We start from the raw sequence: 18,525 nt of genomic DNA, 5'->3' as shown, positions 1-18,525 counted from the left end.
ACCGCTGTGTAGCATCTTGGTTAAAGAAGAGGAGCTCTGTTAGCTGTACGTCTCCATCTGTCTATCTCAGTGCTGATATTGATAACGATAGTTCCCACAAGTATTTACTTTTATTTCTGTCCTCTATTTCCTGGCTGTGGTGTCTCACATGTGTTTTTGGGAGCTAAGATCTTGGAAGACAACCGTGTAATGAGCTCAGAGAGACTACGGGGTTGTTGGAAAAGTCGGGACTTATTTCCCTACGCTTTTCTACGCAAAAATTGCGCCGCAACTTTTCTGACAACCCAATAATTAAAAAATTGTGTTTCTCATACCAAATCCCTGGATTGCTTATAATGTCAAAAATGTGTTTGCAACCAAGGCTATTTCAGGAACTAAGGTATCAACTGGGACACACAATGGATTCTTAATCATCAAAGATGCTTTCTCACCTTAGAACTTCACGCAGTTCTTACAAGGCAGTAACAGTGGTGAAAAGAATGCATAGAAGGGAACCAACAGTTAGCATAATGGCTATGTCGCTGGATTCCCACGTGGTCAACCACGGTTCGTGTCCCGGACCCGGTGGCTTAAAACTCACGCTGGGCGCATGTGCGTGAGTGCCCAAGATCCCGAGAGGAGAATAAAGGAGAAGGGATTGTGGCGTGACCATCCCCCCTAGGGGGTGATTTCTCGCTTTGCTTTTCTACGCAAAAATTGCGCCGCAACTTTTCTGACAACCCAATAATTAAAAAATTGTGTTTCTCATACCAAATCCCTGGATTGCTTATAATGTCAAAAATGTGTTTGCAACCAAGGCTATTTCAGGAACTAAGGTATCAACTGGGACACACAATGGATTCTTAATCATCAAAGATGCTTTCTCACCTTAGAACTTCACGCAGTTCTTACAAGGCAGTAACAGTGGTGAAAAGAATGCATAGAAGGGAACCAACAGTTAGCATAATGGCTATGTCGCTGGATTCCCACGTGGTCAACCACGGTTCGTGTCCCGGACCCGGTGGCTTAAAACTCACGCTGGGCGCATGTGCGTGAGTGCCCAAGATCCCGAGAGGAGAATAAAGGAGAAGGGATTGTGGCGTGACCATCCCCCCTAGGGGGTGATTTCTCGCTTTCTGTCTCTATGTCTCTCTCTGTCTGTCTGGTGAGCACATGTGCCCTTAGCGAAAACCTCTCCAAAAAAAAAAGAATGCATAGAACAAACCCTTAAGTATTTTAAAGATACTAAGCCTAGAAGGGTTTGGGTAAGGTTTGGAAAATGGATTTTTCATGATTATGTTTTTTTTTTTTTTCCATAATGAGTGGCCATGGGTTCTTTAATTTTGAATATCTCTAGAGGATCAATTAACTTCCACATTGGTTTCAATGGGTATCAGATATTGAGATCCTAACATCAGTGAATAAATTGAGGAACTTCTGCTTTGTGGGGGAAACTTCTCAAACAAGGCCAATTTTGCTCATGGCCCAAGGTCATTTGGGAGTATCTGGAGACATTTTGATGATCACAACCTGGGATGGAGGGGGATGCTTCTGGCCCCTGGTAGAGCCCAGAAACGTTATTAACTATTCTACCACACACAGGATAGCCATCAAAGCAGAGAACAATCCAGTCCAAAACGCCAGCAGTGCTGTGGTTGAGAATCCCTGGTTGACATTAACCAGTTACTTTTTAAGAGGCCTTCATTCATGATTGAAAAAAGAAATCGAATTGTCTCTCAATAGACCTGAGATTTGGTGTAGATCATTCCAGCGTACTTGTCTCAATTAGCTAAACTTGAAAATGCAAAACCGGATGAGTAGCTCATAAAAGCGATCTGACTCAATTTTGTCACATATATGGTGCTACTAGTAATTAGGAAATTTGGAGAAGCCCGAGAACTATAGTAAAATAGTTACTTGAATAATTGCCATGTATTCATAAAACATATGGCACATTCTCAAGGCATAGTGTTTGATTGAGACATTTTGAAAACGCCATAAGCTTGAGGGAAAAGAAGGCATAATCATTTTATTGAAAACCATTTGAAAGCTCCAGATTATAAACTTCTGAGGAAGAGTATTGGATTGCATTTATTTTATTTGGATTATAATAAGCCTTATAAAGGAAATTAAAAGAAAACTAGGATTATATTCATTACTCTGGGCACTGAGCAAAGTATGATCCAACTCTGTTGGTTTAAATTCTTTCGCTTTTAATTGAGATGGAAGGCTTGTGGAAAAGAGCGCACGCTAAACATTTGTTTGAGTGGTTTGTTTTAAGCAAATTACAGAGTGCTTTGAAAAAGGCTCAGCAGAGTCATTTTTAGGGTATAATGCAGGAATATTATTCGTAATGAAAGCATGCTTCTGCATGTGTACGTGTATATTATGTATAATCTTATTTAGAGAAAAAAGAAATAGAGTCCTGTCTGGTGCCAAGTCCCAATTCTTATTCATTGGAGTGAGTCATTGTTAGCTGTTATCCAATATCGTGTCTGAAAAAGGATCCTCACTAAAGAAAAGGGTATAATAACGCTGTTAAACATCATCTGCATACATGTCTTATCTGATAAATGCTAGATATTAGACTATTCATAGACCAGAAGCAAAATGTATTCATCCATTATACACTACAGTTTTGTGGCTCTATGCAAGGTGAATTATTATGTTTCTTCTCTTCTGGAATTCTTTTCTGGACTATGTTTATTTTTGTAAATTGAAAATATACACATATATGTCTGCATATGTGTATGTGTGTATATATATATATTTCATATATTTTATGTGTGGTTGTGGTATGTGGGTGTGTGCATAGGTATATGTTTGTATCTCTCTAATCTTTCACATGATTTCTACTGCTGATACTGCATATTTGCCTCCTGTGGGCTGGAATTCATCTTTCTCTCTCATCATTGTGAACTAGAAACCACACCTCTCACCTTTTTCTACAAACTTTTCTGTCAAGTACATGGCGGAAATACTTTGTGTTAGAAATTGAGAACATATGGACCAGCAGTTAGCGTAATGGCTATGTCGCTGGACTCCCCCATAGTCGAAGTGGTTCAAGTCCCGGACTCGGTGGCTGTGCGTGCGTGCCTAAGATCCCGAGAGGAGAATGGAGGAGAAGGGACTGCGGCATGGCCATCCCCCCTGGGGGGTGATTTCTTGCTTTCTGTCTCTCTGTCTCTCTCTATCTGTCTGGCAAGCGCACATGCCCTATAGCAAAAACCTCTCCAAAAAAAGAAAAAAAAAAAAAAAGGAAATTGAGAACATATGAGTATTTTGTCCTTCATATGAATTGCCTCTGGGTTCATTTCCTTATTGCCAGCCCATACATAAGCTCCTTGTGGAAAGGGTCCATGCATATTTTATCTATTACCCTATAATAAAGTCCTAGGCATTGTACAGATGCTCGATAATTGCATATTATTTAAATAATATCTTCTAGGGACCAGTAGGTGGCATAATGATTACTTTGTTAGACTTCCACATAGTGGACCACAGTTCAAGTTCTGGACCCAGTGGCTTAAACTCACGCCAGGTGCACGTGCACGTGTGCCCAAATTACCAAGAGGAGAATGGAGGAGAAGGGATTGCAGTATGCCCATCCCCCTGGGAAGTGATTTCTGGCTTTCTGTCTCTCTGTCTCTCTAGCAAATGCACACGCTCTATAACGAAAATTTCTCTAAAAATATGTTATATGTTAATGTGGATAGTGGAGAGTTTTTCACCTTATGTCATATATTTAAGAATGTGGTTCATGTATAAAACTAGGACTAATCAAATATCTTAAGCAGGAATAAGACAAGTAATGATTTGAAAATATGAGGTGTCTGTCAATCATGTGTTCACTAAATTAAAAAAAAAAATTTCCTTTTTTAGCACCATTGACTTGGCTCTTACTAAGTACTAAATATCTGACACACTCAAACCATCCCTACCCACAATGCTCTGCAGTTCCCCCATGAACCCCATTAAACATCTCTACGATGTTTAATTTTGTCTGGCCATAGACTCCACTCTCAGCACATCCATTTCTTTTCTTTTTTTTTTTTTTTATTTTGGAGAGGTTTTTGCTGTAGGGCACATGCACTCACCAGAAAGACAGAGAGAGACAGAAAGAGAGAAATCACCCCCCAGGGGGATGGCCACGCTGCAATCCCTTCTCCTCCATTCTCCTCTCAGGATCTTGGGCATGCACATGCACACACCCAGCATGAGTTTAAGCCACCGGATCCGGAACTCGAACCATGGTCAACTGCATGGGAGTCCAGTGACGTAGCCATTACTCCATCTGCTGGTCCTATCAGCATGTCCATTTCTAACTCAGGACCTCTTGCCTGTTCCTTCTTGGCTTTTTAGGCATCTGGATAAGTGAGTGCTCAATCTAGAGCAAACTCATGAATGTGCTATGTAAGGGCATGCTGACGGAAGGGACTTCACTTTGAGGAACATTTTTGGGTTGTTCTCTTTCAAACACTTCTGATAGGCTTTCAAATCTCTATACTTTTTAAAATTTTATTATGACATGCTGAAATCTACCCAAATTGTTTCCACACTTTTCTTAAATATATTATGAAATGTTAATGGGCTGTCCATGGTGTCTCTTTCCAAAGTCTGAATTAATCTTTGCCTATTCATATTCAGTAACTCCTTTATCATATAACTATCACCATCTAAGGAGTAGGAAAGAAACATCCCTTTCTCTCAACTCTTTTCTCTTTTTAATTACCCCTCTGTCAAGTATATAGAAAAAAATGCTTTGGCCTTAGAAACCGGGAGTATTTATTTATTTATTTATTTAAATTCCCGGGAATGGAAGTCCTAGTCACTGTGGAGGTATATTATAAGTATCTATTATTTACTTACATAATACCTACTACTCATTATCCAGGTTGGTGTGAAAAGTGGAGCAGTTTGTCACCTCATGTGGATTGAAGAGGAATGAGCAATCTGCTTCTCATTCTTTTCTCTGCTCTTGCTCTGGGGAACCCGGCTCACCTCTCTGTCACTGCTACTTGTCTTTACCAGGCCTTTACAAGTGCTGGGCCTGCTCCATGTACTTCTGCAGCCTCTAATGGGAAAACTTCTCCTAAACTGAATAAGCCAACCAATCCTTTTTTTCCCCTTCAGTCTTCAACAGCTGTCACTCAAACTAATTGCTTGTATTCAGTTGTAATTGCATCTGTATTTTTTTAAAGTTATAGAATATAGAGAGGCTGTCATTGCCTGACTTGAAAACCAATAGTTACCTATCCTAAGTCTCTCAGGAAATTGCTTTATTCTCTTCCTTGGCATTCATCTTACTTCTTTCATGTTCTTCAGTTCTTTCTCCCTTTCCTTGGCGAACATTAAAATCAACCTCTTATGTACTCTTCTCATTCCAGAAGGACCTGTCATCTCTCTCTACTGAATTTAATCTTTAGCACTTCCCATAAGCAATTATTTAGAAACATCTTTTCTTCTGGTTCATGGCACATTAATCATATTTTGAACAGAGGATCTAGAGTTTATCCAAATGAACACCTGGGTATTTGGGAGGTTATGTTTTTTAACCCTAATTTTAGTCAGCTTTTCACAGTTTGCTTAGTTCGTGCTGGAGTAAATAGAAAGCAGTTGTAATACAGTAAAAGTTCTTTATTTTTGCTTTCCTCTGTGTGTGCATGCATGTGTGTATATAAGCACAGAGAGAGATTAATTTTCAAATAATTTCTTATGAAGTTATATACTTGCTTCTGTGGGGATTTTTTAAAAACAAGATAAGTACCTAAATTTTTACACCTTTTTTTTTGGGGGGGTGAGATTTTTGGTGTGCTCACCAGAGAGACAGAGACCTAGAGAGAGAAAGAAGTGAGAATTATCACTGGGTAGGGTGGGGGGATGGCCACACCACAATCCCTTCTCCTCCATTCTCCCCTTGGGATTTTTGGGCATGCATGCACAAGCACCTGTCATGAGTTACAAATCACTGGGTTCAGGATGTGAACTACAGTTGCCTGTGGGAGTCCAAAACCTTATCCACCATGCCACCTGCTGGCCCCTATTCTTGTCTTTCTAAAGCATAGAACAATGAACATCATCAACAACAACAACAAAAAATAGGAAAGCTAAAGTTTAGAACACTGAGTATGCTGATAGTTTTTTGCTTTGTTTTTGTTTCTTAGTTTTTGCTATTGAGTGCATGCTCTTTTCCAGAGAAAGGGAGAGAGAGAGAGAGAGAGGGAGAGGGAGAGAGAGAGGAAAAGTGAGAAATCATCCCACAGGGGAGATAGCCATATCACAATCCCTTTTCTTCCTATATAGAGAGGCTGTCATTGCCTGACTTGAAAACCAATAGTTACCTATCCTAAGTCTCTCAGGAAATTGCTTTATTCTCTTCCTTGGCATTCATCTTACTTCTTTCATGTTCTTCAGTTCTTTCTCCCTTTCCTTGGCGAACATTAAAATCAACCTCTTATGTACTCTTCTCATTCCAGAAGGACCTGTCATCTCTCTCTACTGAATTTAATCTTTAGCACTTCCCATAAGCAATTATTTAGAAACATCTTTTCTTCTGGTTCATGGCACATTAATCATATTTTGAACAGAGGATCTAGAGTTTATCCAAATGAACACCTGGGTATTTGGGAGGTTATGTTTTTTAACCCTAATTTTAGTCAGCTTTTCACAGTTTGCTTAGTTCGTGCTGGAGTAAATAGAAAGCAGTTGTAATACAGTAAAAGTTCTTTATTTTTGCTTTCCTCTGTGTGTGCATGCATGTGTGTATATAAGCACAGAGAGAGATTAATTTTCAAATAATTTCTTATGAAGTTATATACTTGCTTCTGTGGGGATTTTTTAAAAACAAGATAAGTACCTAAATTTTTACACCTTTTTTTTTGGGGGGGTGAGATTTTTGGTGTGCTCACCAGAGAGACAGAGACCTAGAGAGAGAAAGAAGTGAGAATTATCACTGGGTAGGGTGGGGGGATGGCCACACCACAATCCCTTCTCCTCCATTCTCCCCTTGGGATTTTTGGGCATGCATGCACAAGCACCTGTCATGAGTTACAAATCACTGGGTTCAGGATGTGAACTACAGTTGCCTGTGGGAGTCCAAAACCTTATCCACCATGCCACCTGCTGGCCCCTATTCTTGTCTTTCTAAAGCATAGAACAATGAACATCATCAACAACAACAACAAAAAATAGGAAAGCTAAAGTTTAGAACACTGAGTATGCTGATAGTTTTTTGCTTTGTTTTTGTTTCTTAGTTTTTGCTATTGAGTGCATGCTCTTTTCCAGAGAAAGGGAGAGAGAGAGAGAGAGAGGGAGAGGGAGAGAGAGAGGAAAAGTGAGAAATCATCCCACAGGGGAGATAGCCATATCACAATCCCTTTTCTTCCTCTCTCCTTTCGGGATTTTAGGCATGCACACATGTGTGCCCAGCATAATTCTTAAGCCACTGGGTTCAGGACTTGAACTGGGAAGCTGGCCATGGGCAATAAAACCTGCTGGTCGTGGGCTGATAGATTTTTTTTTTTGAAAGTTGAAGTAATTTTTCTTTTTTTCCCAAATTACTGTTTTTTAAGGAAAGTAAAGGGTGGCAGGTTGCAGAATCTACACGAAAGTTATTTTGAAAAAAGAAAACAAATGTAAAACAGTAAGACATAGCTAAAATGAAATGATAGGAAAACAAGTGCCTAGAATATAAAGAACATTAAAAAAAATTTAAAAAACACTAGATTTAGTCATTGCTCTGTGACTCTAATCCTAGCACATTTAATTTCCCATCACAGCATGTTGTTGTTGGCTATGACACTGTCATTGGAATCCCTTAGTTCTGACAGGCACGCTCATGAATATGCAGCATTTGAAGTTTCTTGCTACATAACTTGTGGCAGCAATTGGGGGAAGGTGCTAAACTTCCGCTACACTTCCTAAGAGAGCTGATCTCAAGTCCATTGCTCTCCTCCTATGAGCATTTTATTTGACTTGATTACAACCTTAGAATTGCCTCCCTCCCCACCCTACCTCACTTTACTTTGTAAATTTATTTAGCTGTTCAATGCATGGATTAAGTGCATGGTCTACCCACATTTGTAGTGTAGACCTTGGTAAATTCTTACAAACACCTAGGTAAACATCATCTAGAATAAGACAGAGAACCTGTCTAGTTTTCTAGAAGTTTCCCTTATGCCCCTTCCATGCAACCACTATCTGACTCCTGCTACCATTGATAAGTTTTTCTGGATTTTGTATGAAATAAAATGGAATTATACAGTCTATGTCCTTTTGTGACTAATTCTTTCAGTTAGCATATATGAGTTAACTAGCAGCGCTCCTGTTTAATAACAGTCTGTTCTTGTTATGTGAATACCGTACAAATTTTTTTCACACAAATATTCTGTTACCTCTGGGTCCATATTTAGATTTTACAATTCTGCTCTGCTCCCTTTTATTGCTAATCTTTTCTCATGAGAGTGGTGATCCTTGGTTGTTCTTCACATACATTATCAAAAAACAAGACTGATTTCCTCTGTCATCACTTCATATAAGCACCGTGATTAGAACAATGTGCAGACTGAGAGATTTGAGCGTATGTACTCAGCTTCCTACCTCTGCCATAGCCCAAATGCCATGATGAGAGGAACCCTTCTCTGAGACACCAACCCCACCTGGGAGCCCTATTCTTCCAGGAATTTTGGTCAGGTTCCTAGAGAATACCTTTGTGACTTCAACTTGTAGACAAACATTCCTACTGATCTCTTTCAAATAGGGTCACAGGAGTAGTGGGAAAGGGAAGAAAGGACTCATTAATAGTGCCAGCAATAGCTTTCCAGTCTTCTTCTCCGTGTCCTGAATCCTTTTATTCTTTATCTGTTGATACTGGGTGCAATTCCACCTTGAGGCATGTCCTCCACCTTTCCTGACTTCTCAACATTGACTAGTTCTTTTCAGTTATGATTTTTTAATGGTATCTTCGTGCATTCATTATGTACACTTGGACAATTCACTTACATTGTTTGGTTCAACTGAAAGTGAATGAACCTTAGAGTCTTACTGACCACGGATTTTTTTCAGGTTTTGTATATCTCTGGATAAGTTGTTAGGTTCCTCTGAGCCCTGGTTTTCTTTTCTGTAAAGTGGGAATGACTTTAAATCTGTGGGATTGTTGGAAGGGTTATGGTCACGCATATACGGTGCCTGTCGCTGTGCTTGCCATGTGGGAAATCGGTTGATTCTCTCCTGTCCCTCTCTCTCCCTTCTCTTTCATTTGCTGTCCTTACCCTCCTCTCACCTCTTTATCCCATAACTTTTTGGTGGGCTTTCATTTCCTCTTGAAAAACAGAGATAACGTTGTCCTTCCTCATGGAATCATGATGAGGGCTCAAATGATACCGTTTTGCAACCTCAGAATTCCTCGACTATAGAGTAGTACCATTATTATTATTTATTTTTCTTTTTTTTGGAGAGGTTTTTGCTATAGGGCACACGTGCTTGCCAGAAAGACAGAGAGAGACAGAGAGACAGAAAGCAAGAAATCACCCCTCAAGGGGGATGGCCATGCCACAATCTCTTCTCTTCCACTCTCCTCTCAGGATCTTGGGCATGCGCGCACATGTGCGTGGCATGAGTTTAAGCTGCCGGGTCTGGGACTTGAACTGCAGTTGACTACATGAGAATCCAGCGACATAGCCATTATGCTAACTGCTGGTTCCATAGAGAAGTACTATTATTAATAGCAGTCATAATAATAATGAACCTTCACATTACTGCAAAAGAAAAAACAATGTATATCAACTTTTCTCTTCTGAGATGATTCTGTGATGAGTTCATTCTGTATCACATTTAAAACCCGAAATCCTGTGTATTTCTTGTTGCGTCTATTTAGAGAAGTGAGTGAACACACATTTTATGTTCTGTTATGTGTGTGTGTGTACATTAATAGAAATATATATAGGGTGGGAGGAGGGTGGGAGATGGCAGAGGGTGAGAGATAGGGAATCAAGGATGGGGATAAAAAGCAAAATATACAGGAAACAAGAAATGGAAAATTATTTGTTGACTTTCACATGTATGTTTATGTGCTTCATTGAGCCAATATACAGTGCATTCTGGATGGAAAAATCTCATTTTGTATGCTGTAATGATGCACAGTGAATGAATGTAAATAAATAAATTTAAATTAAAAAAAAGAAAAAGAAATATATATAGGGACCAACAGATGGCGTAATAATTATGTTGCTGGACTCCCACATAGTTAACCATGGTTCGAGTCCTGGACCCAGCGGTTTAAAATTCACACTGGGTGTACATGCATGCGTGCCCAAAATCCCGAGAGGAAAATGGGGGAGAAGGGATTGCGGTGTGGCCATCCCCTGGTGAGGGTGATTTTTTGCTTTCTGTCTCTCTGTCTCTCCAGTGAGAGATTTTTGCACCCTATAGCAAAAATCTCTAAAAAAATAAAATGAAATAAAAATCAATAAAAATTTTAAAAATAAATATATATATTACAGATACATATATATTATAAATATATATGCACATATGTATATATTTTAAATATATTATAAATATATTTAATACATATATATTATAATATATGTGTATATATAATACATATGTAAAGTTTTGTGGAATTGATAATGTTTCTGAATAGGTGACAAGGTTTAGTGGAAGCAGACTAAATGCACGGGTAAATAACTTGTGACTAAATGTCTCCGGGTTGGGTCAATGGAAAGCAGCTGTTATCCCTCGCGTGTGTTCCCTCAGTGATGGCTGTGAGGCACAGGAGAGCAAAACATGGCTTTGTGAAGATTGCCTCTCCACAGGCCTCTCCACTGGGTGCCACTGTCCACAGATACTCTTTGCTTTGGTAAAGCTCCCTGAGGGTGGTGGATTTATTCATGGCTTCATAAATTGCTCTGGCTTTACAATGTCCTCTGACTTAAGCAGAAGCATTGACACACAGTCAAGTCTTCACATTGGTAAATGTTCTGGTGTCTTGAATTCCCAAGCTTCTGCCCCTTTACTTCAGGTTAACTTTTGAGCTCTCTATCAGACATATTCTTTCTGCCAGAGGAGAGATTCGGAAGCCCACCTGGACTATGCTCTGATTCCTCTGCAGGCCAACCCTTTGTGAATCCTGATGGGACTCCTGCAATATACAACCCCCCCACCAGTCAGCAGCCTCTGCGGAGCGCTATGGTGGGGCAGTCCCAGCAGCAGCCACAGCCGCAGCCCTCTCCTCAGCCTCAACCGCAGGTTCAGCCACCACAGCCACAAATGGCAGGCCAACTGGTCACGCAGGTAAGAGCTGCTGGGAAGACACAGAGGGCAAGTACTTGGACATGAAGGCTGTAATCCTCAGGGCAGCAGCACACCAGGGAAAGTGGTATGTCTTTCATTGGTTCCACCAAGCCACTCAACTCTCATATATAAAACCTGGCAGCCTAGAGTCTTTGGCTACAGGTTGATGGTATTTCATCTAGATCCTTAAGTTTAGAGATGAGTGTCCCATCTAATTTGGTTTGCAGTGTGAGAGCATAGTACTAGAGACAATTTTTCCATAGATCTAGATGCTGTTTTTAATGTATCGAAAAGACTATCTTGATGCATTTGTTTTGGAGGCTGAACTTAGTCCCACGTAGACCTTTGCTTCACCTTACTCACTCATTTCCACCACAGAGCAAATGGTCATGTGTACAAAGAGTCGATACTGAATTCTACATCAATGGGAAAAACAGAAACCAGTCAATTCCCACATGTACTGTCTATGGATATTTCTAAATATCACTTAGAGAGAGGCAGAATTGCCCTTCTTTTTTTAGAGAGAGATACATGGACATGGCTACAGAAAACAGGCAGTGATCCACGCAGGCTCCCAGAGGAAACTCCCTTCAGAGAGCCTAACCCACAACAACATCAAACATGGGTCAGTATCTTCTGAAAAGAGTGCTCACTCTGCAAATGAGCATCCTTCAAGGCCATGTGGCTCTAGTCTACACAGCCTTGACACTTCCTTGGTGGCTGGTTCCCTTCTCTATAGTACAGGGACAGTGTGTGCTTCCTGTGGGATTTCAACCTCAGTGCTTTCCCCTTACCTGATCAGCTCTTTCTTTCCTCTAGTCTGTCCAAGGGCTGCAGGCCTCCTCCCAGTCAGTGCAATATCCGGCAGTCTCTTTTCCTTCCCAGCGTCTCCTGCCTATGTCTCCAACACAGCACTTCCCCATGGTACTGTATCACGTGACTTCTTCTCCTGGGAGAGTGTCTTCACTGGTTTTGCTGATTTTCTGTGCAGTGCTGGCTGCTTCTGGGTGGGTGCCCTGGGCTGACGATGAGGATATGTGTGTGAATATCTCCTTTTTGAACATTGCAAGCCCATCTCTCCTAATCCATGGTTTCCTTTCCGTGAAGTGCTTCTGTGGTCTGCCGCCCTTTTAATGGTTTACTAGCTAAGCAGAAATTGATTATCCTCAGAGTTAGAAGTCAGTAACATGAGGACACATAGCCTTGGTGTTAGGGTTTGGGAAATATCTTTAAGTCGGTGTCTGTCCTTTCATTTCTCTCTTCAATGTACTGGGAACTTTTGGGCAACAGTTTAAAAAGATATCATTTTCCCTAGCCATCAAACCAGGACAGTGAGCAAATCCTCCCTAATAAAACAATGTTGTCCCAGCCTGTTGGTAATACCAGTCCAAGTTCTATTTTTGCAACAGCAATGGACGTTGATGGGTATAGGTGTGTCTACCTTGCTCCAGAAAGGAGACCCTATGATTGCTTCTGGGAAAACAAGCTGACCCTTCAGGACAGAAATACCAAGCCTTCTTTGTCAGCAGCACCCTCCTGAGGAGGCTGATATCTCAGTTATTATAATAATTTTATAATAATAGTAGCTTCCTTCCATTGAAAGATGAATAGTTGGGTCGAATTGTTTACTCTCTCTGACTCAAGATGATTAAAACCCAACTTCTCGTGTTCTGCTCTCTCATATATCTTCATTTTTTCTAAATTGTACTTCTTTCTCCTGCAATACAAGTGTGTCTGCCTTAGAGTGCCTCTCATTGCCAAACTGATAATGCTGCGTTTTTCATGTGTTTCCATGGCTTACAGAGAGACGATGTGGCAACACAGTTCAGCCAGATGAACTTGAGCCGGCAGTCCTCAGGAGAGACTCCAGAGCCCCCATCGGGTCCTGTCTACCCATCCTCCCTCATGCCACAACCAACCCAACAGCCAAGCTATGTCATTGCCTCTACAGGCCAGCAGCTTCCTGCAGGGGGTTTCTCAGGCTCTGGCCCTCCTATTTCCCAACAAGTTCTCCAGCCCCCTCCCTCACCACAAGGATTTGTGCAACAACCTCCAGCTGCACAGGTAGGTATGCTTTTTCTCACACTTGTGACCTATAGCTAAATTGTGGGGGCATTTTGATCTATCTTCACATATAGGATATTGCCAAGTCAACCTGCCTTCCTGGTTCATATTGATACCCTTACCAACAGGACCCAATTTGTCTTTCGGTTTCTTCCATTGTGCAGTCTAGGCACTCAGTAAGTTGAATGAAATTGACCCAACTGCTTATGGCACGATAGGAGCCTGTCCCATTTCCCAGGTGACCAGTATATAAGCCATAAGAAAGCATTTTCTACCATTGGATGGCCTGTTCACAGGGTTGCCTAGGAAGAAACAGTCTTGGGAAGGGAAAGACCTACACCTGGGGGACTTGTAACCCTCTCTTGCTGCTGCTCAGGGAAAGTGTTTTTTCCTTTCTTATCAATTCACAAGCATTTTCTGGAGCTAATCTGGTGCTCCAGGCAGGAGCTACTCTATGAATATAAAGGAGGAAGGTAAGCCAATAACCACTGTCCTTTCCATTCCCTAAGGAGAAGCAGAGCTCACGCATGCTCTCACAGGTAGCCATTAATCATATTTAATTGACTTGAGCGTGTAAGACACCACAGATCACTGAGTTTTACTGTCTTCTCAAAGACTGATTATGTGTTACTGTTCACAACCAAACATCTCTGGTGCTCTCCTGAGTATCCTTTGCAGAATATTGAAAGTGATTACTGTCAAGATGTAAAATGCGTAGAGGCATTTTCTGTCCCATTTTCAAGGCATACGTATACCAAGCAAATTCCATCCTAATTATGAAGTATTGCATTGGATGAGTTGTTTAAATTGCAGTGTCACCTTTGTATCATTTGTTTCACTGCATTAACGTCTTGAATAAATTCTCTTATTTTCAAGCCACACAGAAGCTTCTACCATGAAATGATTTTCACGAAGTTTTTCATTTTATTTGGAGTGGTTAATTAATAGTTCCTTTTCAATCACAGTGTCTGTAATATCTCTTTGCTAGTGAGATTTAAGGAGATGTGTGAAAAATAGTTTTAAGTTACAAGAGAAAAAGTTTCATTAATATAGTAATTATTTTACTAATAAAGTTTTCAAGTTTAACTATTGGGCTCTTTAGCCTATATAGCGCAAAATGTACTTGCCCATTTCTGCTTGTCAGAGAGAAGAGTTAGAAGAATGTTTAATTGAAAAACTTAAAAAAAAATAGAGAGTGAGAGAAAAGGGAAAAGTTCTTCCCTGAGGAAAGAATTTCAGTGCTAATGCACTGTGGAAGCAAAAACAATTTAAAACGCCTGGCATGTCTGTAGCAAAAACGCTATTGGTCTCACTTCACAAGACGTATAAAATAGAAAGAGAAGGAGACAAACAGATGTTCATGGTTCATAATCATTCTGGACACTAACAAACTTTTTGAAAAGAACAACAGATAAATGTATAGGATATAACCCACAGGGATTTTCAATGTAGTAAACACTTTAAAAATCTAGTCACTCAACTATAGAACAATGAGACAAACTCATTTGAGATTCAGCCCATTGGATTAGTTTGTGGCATGGTGGTTAGGACAGCTGGATCCCACAGGGCCAACAGTATGGTCAAGTCCAGGACTCAGCTGTTTGGGAAACACACCAGGCACATGCGTGTGAGGGAGAGATGAAAGAGAAAGCATTGTGGTGTGACCATGACCCATGGAGAGTACTTTTGTGCTATCCCATCTCTATCTCTGTCTGTCTCTGTCAAATACATATACACTTGGACAAATTAAAATGGTAAAGAGGGACCAGCAAAAGGTGTGATAGTTATGTTGCTGGACTACCACGTAGTCAACCACTGTTTGAGTCCCAGACCCAGTGGCTTAAAACTCACGCCAAGTGCATGTGAGTACATGTCCCAAATCCTGAGAGAATGGAAGAGTAGGGAGTGTGGTGTGGCCATCCCCTTGGAGGGTGATTTCTCATTTTCTGTCTCTCTGTCTCTCTCTGGGTCTCCAGCACATTCATGCACCCTATAGAAAAAAATCTCTCTCTAAAAAAAAAAAAAAAAAAAAAAAAGATATAGAAAGAGATTCAACCCATGGACATAAATAGAAATATGTTAAATTTATGCAGAAAATAAAGCTATAAAATAAACCCAAAGGTCTATTTCATCTGACTTGTTATCAGTGAAAGGTGAAACAGGAAACACATGAGCACAACAAAGGGGAATTTGGAGAATGGAAAAAGAAAGGCTTCTTTTTTATTTATCGTTTCTTCTTTTCCTTACCTATTTTTCTTTCCTAACCCACTCATTTTTGGATTCTCCATATTTTAACAAGGTTGGTTGAAATTGTACATTCAATTTCTTTGGGGCATTTTTTATTCCTTTCTCCCCTTCCTTTCTCCTTTCAAGCCTTTCAAAGGTTTTCTTAGTTCCAGACCACCTTTCTTCTCAGAAAGAACAAAGAGGGCCAAGTGTCCATTGACTTCATGCAGTTGGAGCCTTAATTCCTGCAGTTAGTGAACGTATTACCTTGGAGAGGTGCTGGGTGGCAATTTCTAAACTCCAAGTGCAGTTGGCCAAGGTATCAGTAAATTCTTGTTCTTAATATTGGAAGGCATCTGATGTATAATGGTAGAAATCTTTAATAGCAACACAATAGGCTAGAGCATAAATAAAACCTATTGTTACAAAAGAATGATTTGGGGTTTTATTGTTATAAAATGCCTTTTAAAAATGGAGAAATAATAAGATTGAATGACTTGTGGGACACAGGTAAGGTTTATAATCTGCTGACGAGAATGCGGTCTCAACTGGGCTACGTCAAGTCTCTTCACAATCTAAATGATGTATAGTGATTTAACGTATGAATAATAATAAAAATATAAATAATTAAAAATTTTAAAATAAATCAATAAACATGGAGAAACAGTAAGATCAAATCACAATAAACAATTCATACAATAAATTAGGTAGTTGCCAAATACTGACCCATGATTGCTTCAGACTCATACAGCCTCTTCTTGAATATCCATATTACGAGGTTGTTCAACTTAAAATTCCTAATGATTCGGTGGCATTGAAGACTCCCAGATCCACACAGATGAAGTTATCTTTTGTTCCTACTTAGTCCTAAGGCAGGATATGTTACAAGTAAGTTTCAATAGCAAGGTCAAAATAGGAAAGCGCTTCTTACTTGACGTGAGCAAATCAGAACATAAAATAGCTACAAAAATCACAGTCCTTAAATAGTTGGACCACAATTTTATTCTAGGCATTTAATACTTGTAGGCTATTGACCAGGGTTCTAAAGTCATTCCCATTGTAGGATAAGAGAAAAGTTACAAAGCTTAGAGATGGAAAGTAATTAATAGTAGTGAGAAATTATCACTAGATTAGTAAGAACATAATTTGTTTTCTTCTTTTTTTTTTTTTGATTCTGGCTTTGTGCCAATCATTCTTCAAAGAGCTTTGACAGCCCTTAAAACAACCATTATATTACTCGTGACTAGATCAGCAACTGAGCAGGACATCACAGATGGTTCATCTCTACTCCATATGGTACTAGCTGGGTGGCTTGACTGGGGCTACACTCACATGCTGGAACTTAGGGGTAGCTTATCAATGGGGTGCCTCTGTTTTCCACATGGCCTCTTTCTCCAGCAAGATAGCCTGGATTTTTCCACCTGGTGCTAGGTTCCCCTCCTGCAGGAGTGGAAGCTGCAGTCTTCTTAATGATCAGTCTTGCAAGTCTCAGACATCACTTCTACCACATTGCATTGGTCAAAGCATTCCTAGAGCCAGCTCAGATTTAAGGTGGTAGGGGATGGACTTCCTCTCTCCATAGGAGGGGGAGTACTTATAGTCATGGGAGAAGTTTGTGGCCATCATTATAATCTACCACAATCATACCATGTCATAGGGTAATAATATGTTTTATGATTTTTAAATTACTTTACAGGCTGGCTGTGTGGCCTACTGGTTAAGGAAGCTGGATGCCACATGACTGACTGTGGTTCTAGTGCCAGCTCCGGTGGTTTATAAAACACACCAGGTACATGTGCATGTATACCCCAAATCCCAACAAGATAGAGAAATGTAGAAAAGGGATTGCTGGCATGACTATGTCTCATTGGAAGATTCTTTCTTCTCTCCCTCTGTCTCTCTTTGGTGATTGTACAACCTCTCTGGCAAAAAGAAAGTCATTTTATGCACCACTTTCTTTCTTTTCTTTTCTTTTTTTCTTTAGATTTTTCTATAGGGTACATGCACTCACCAGAGACAGAGAGAGACAGAGAGACAGAAAGCGAGAAATCACCCCCTAGGAGGGATGGCCACACCACAACCCCTTCTCCTCCATTCTCCTCTAAGGATCTTGGGCACGCACACACATGTGCCTGGCATGAGTTTAAGCCACCGGGTCCACTTGAACCGTGATCAAGTACATGGGAGTCCAGCGACACAGCCATTATGCCAACTGCTGGTCCCGCTTTCTGCATCACTTTCATCCCCTGCTGTTTTTGTGCTTTTCTCCCACAGATGCCTGTCTATTATTACCCATCTGGTCAGTACCCTACCTCAACTACGCAGCAGTACCGGACCATGGCCCCAGTTCCGTACACTGCTCCGAGGAGTCAGCAGATGCCACAGGCAGCGCAGCAACCAGGTACTTGGAATCTGCTTCCCATTCTCTCCTCTGACCCAGTTACTTTTGCTGGTGAATCTCTTTAGCTGTACGTTTGGAATGCATATCCAAGCGTGGCCATTTAAATAAGTGAATTTCCCCACCCAGAGAACATACCAAAGGTTTTGATTCACACCAGGTGGAAGCGAATCAAAGGTGGGAGAGTAGCGAGCAGAAGGTGAAGCATCGTTGCCAGTCTGTCATCTCAGACATGCATGCTAAAAACCATGTCCATAAATTATTTTGCAGATCTTCTTAGCACAGAGAGCCAACCACATCCCTGTCTTTGTAATTCACACTTTTTTTTCCCCCCTTTGCTATGTAAAGAGTGTTCTCTTGTTCCTAAGGCTAGGGAGCAAATTAAGTTGTTTGCTACCATCCTAAAAAGCACTTTCTTTAGAAGGCTACTGACGATGCAACGTGTGTCTCGGTGGAACTCTGACTCCATGGTCCACTTTGCCGCCCAGAGCCTGGCAGCCACTGTGCAGTGGGAAGGGGGGCCGATACACTGTACGAGAGTGAGTAGCAGGTCTCACAGTGAACCG

At 40.6% G+C, this 18,525-nt stretch overlaps 1 protein-coding gene across 13 annotated transcripts in view; it reads left to right on the top strand.

Annotated features, from left to right (window-relative positions):
- ARPP21 (cAMP regulated phosphoprotein 21) overlaps positions 1-18,525 on the top strand; it is a 132,829-nt gene that overhangs the window by 52,391 nt on the left and 61,913 nt on the right. For all 13 annotated transcript variants that reach the window (XM_027768374.1, XM_027768372.1, XM_027768370.1 and 10 more), the window contains 4 exons: positions 11,090-11,271; positions 12,091-12,195; positions 13,075-13,335; positions 17,836-17,962. In XM_027768374.1, the coding sequence (XP_027624175.1) occupies positions 11,090-11,271; positions 12,091-12,195; positions 13,075-13,335; positions 17,836-17,962 (675 nt within the window). The remainder of the gene's footprint in view (positions 1-11,089; positions 11,272-12,090; positions 12,196-13,074; positions 13,336-17,835; positions 17,963-18,525) is intronic.

This window comes from Tupaia chinensis, unplaced genomic scaffold (genome assembly GCF_000334495.1).
Source record: "Tupaia chinensis unplaced genomic scaffold, TupChi_1.0 Scaffold146131_1, whole genome shotgun sequence".
In the NCBI taxonomy this organism is placed as follows: Eukaryota; Metazoa; Chordata; class Mammalia; order Scandentia; family Tupaiidae; genus Tupaia; species Tupaia belangeri.
The sequence above is the reverse complement of the archived record's forward strand: the minus strand, read 5'-3'. Positions and strand labels throughout refer to the sequence as shown.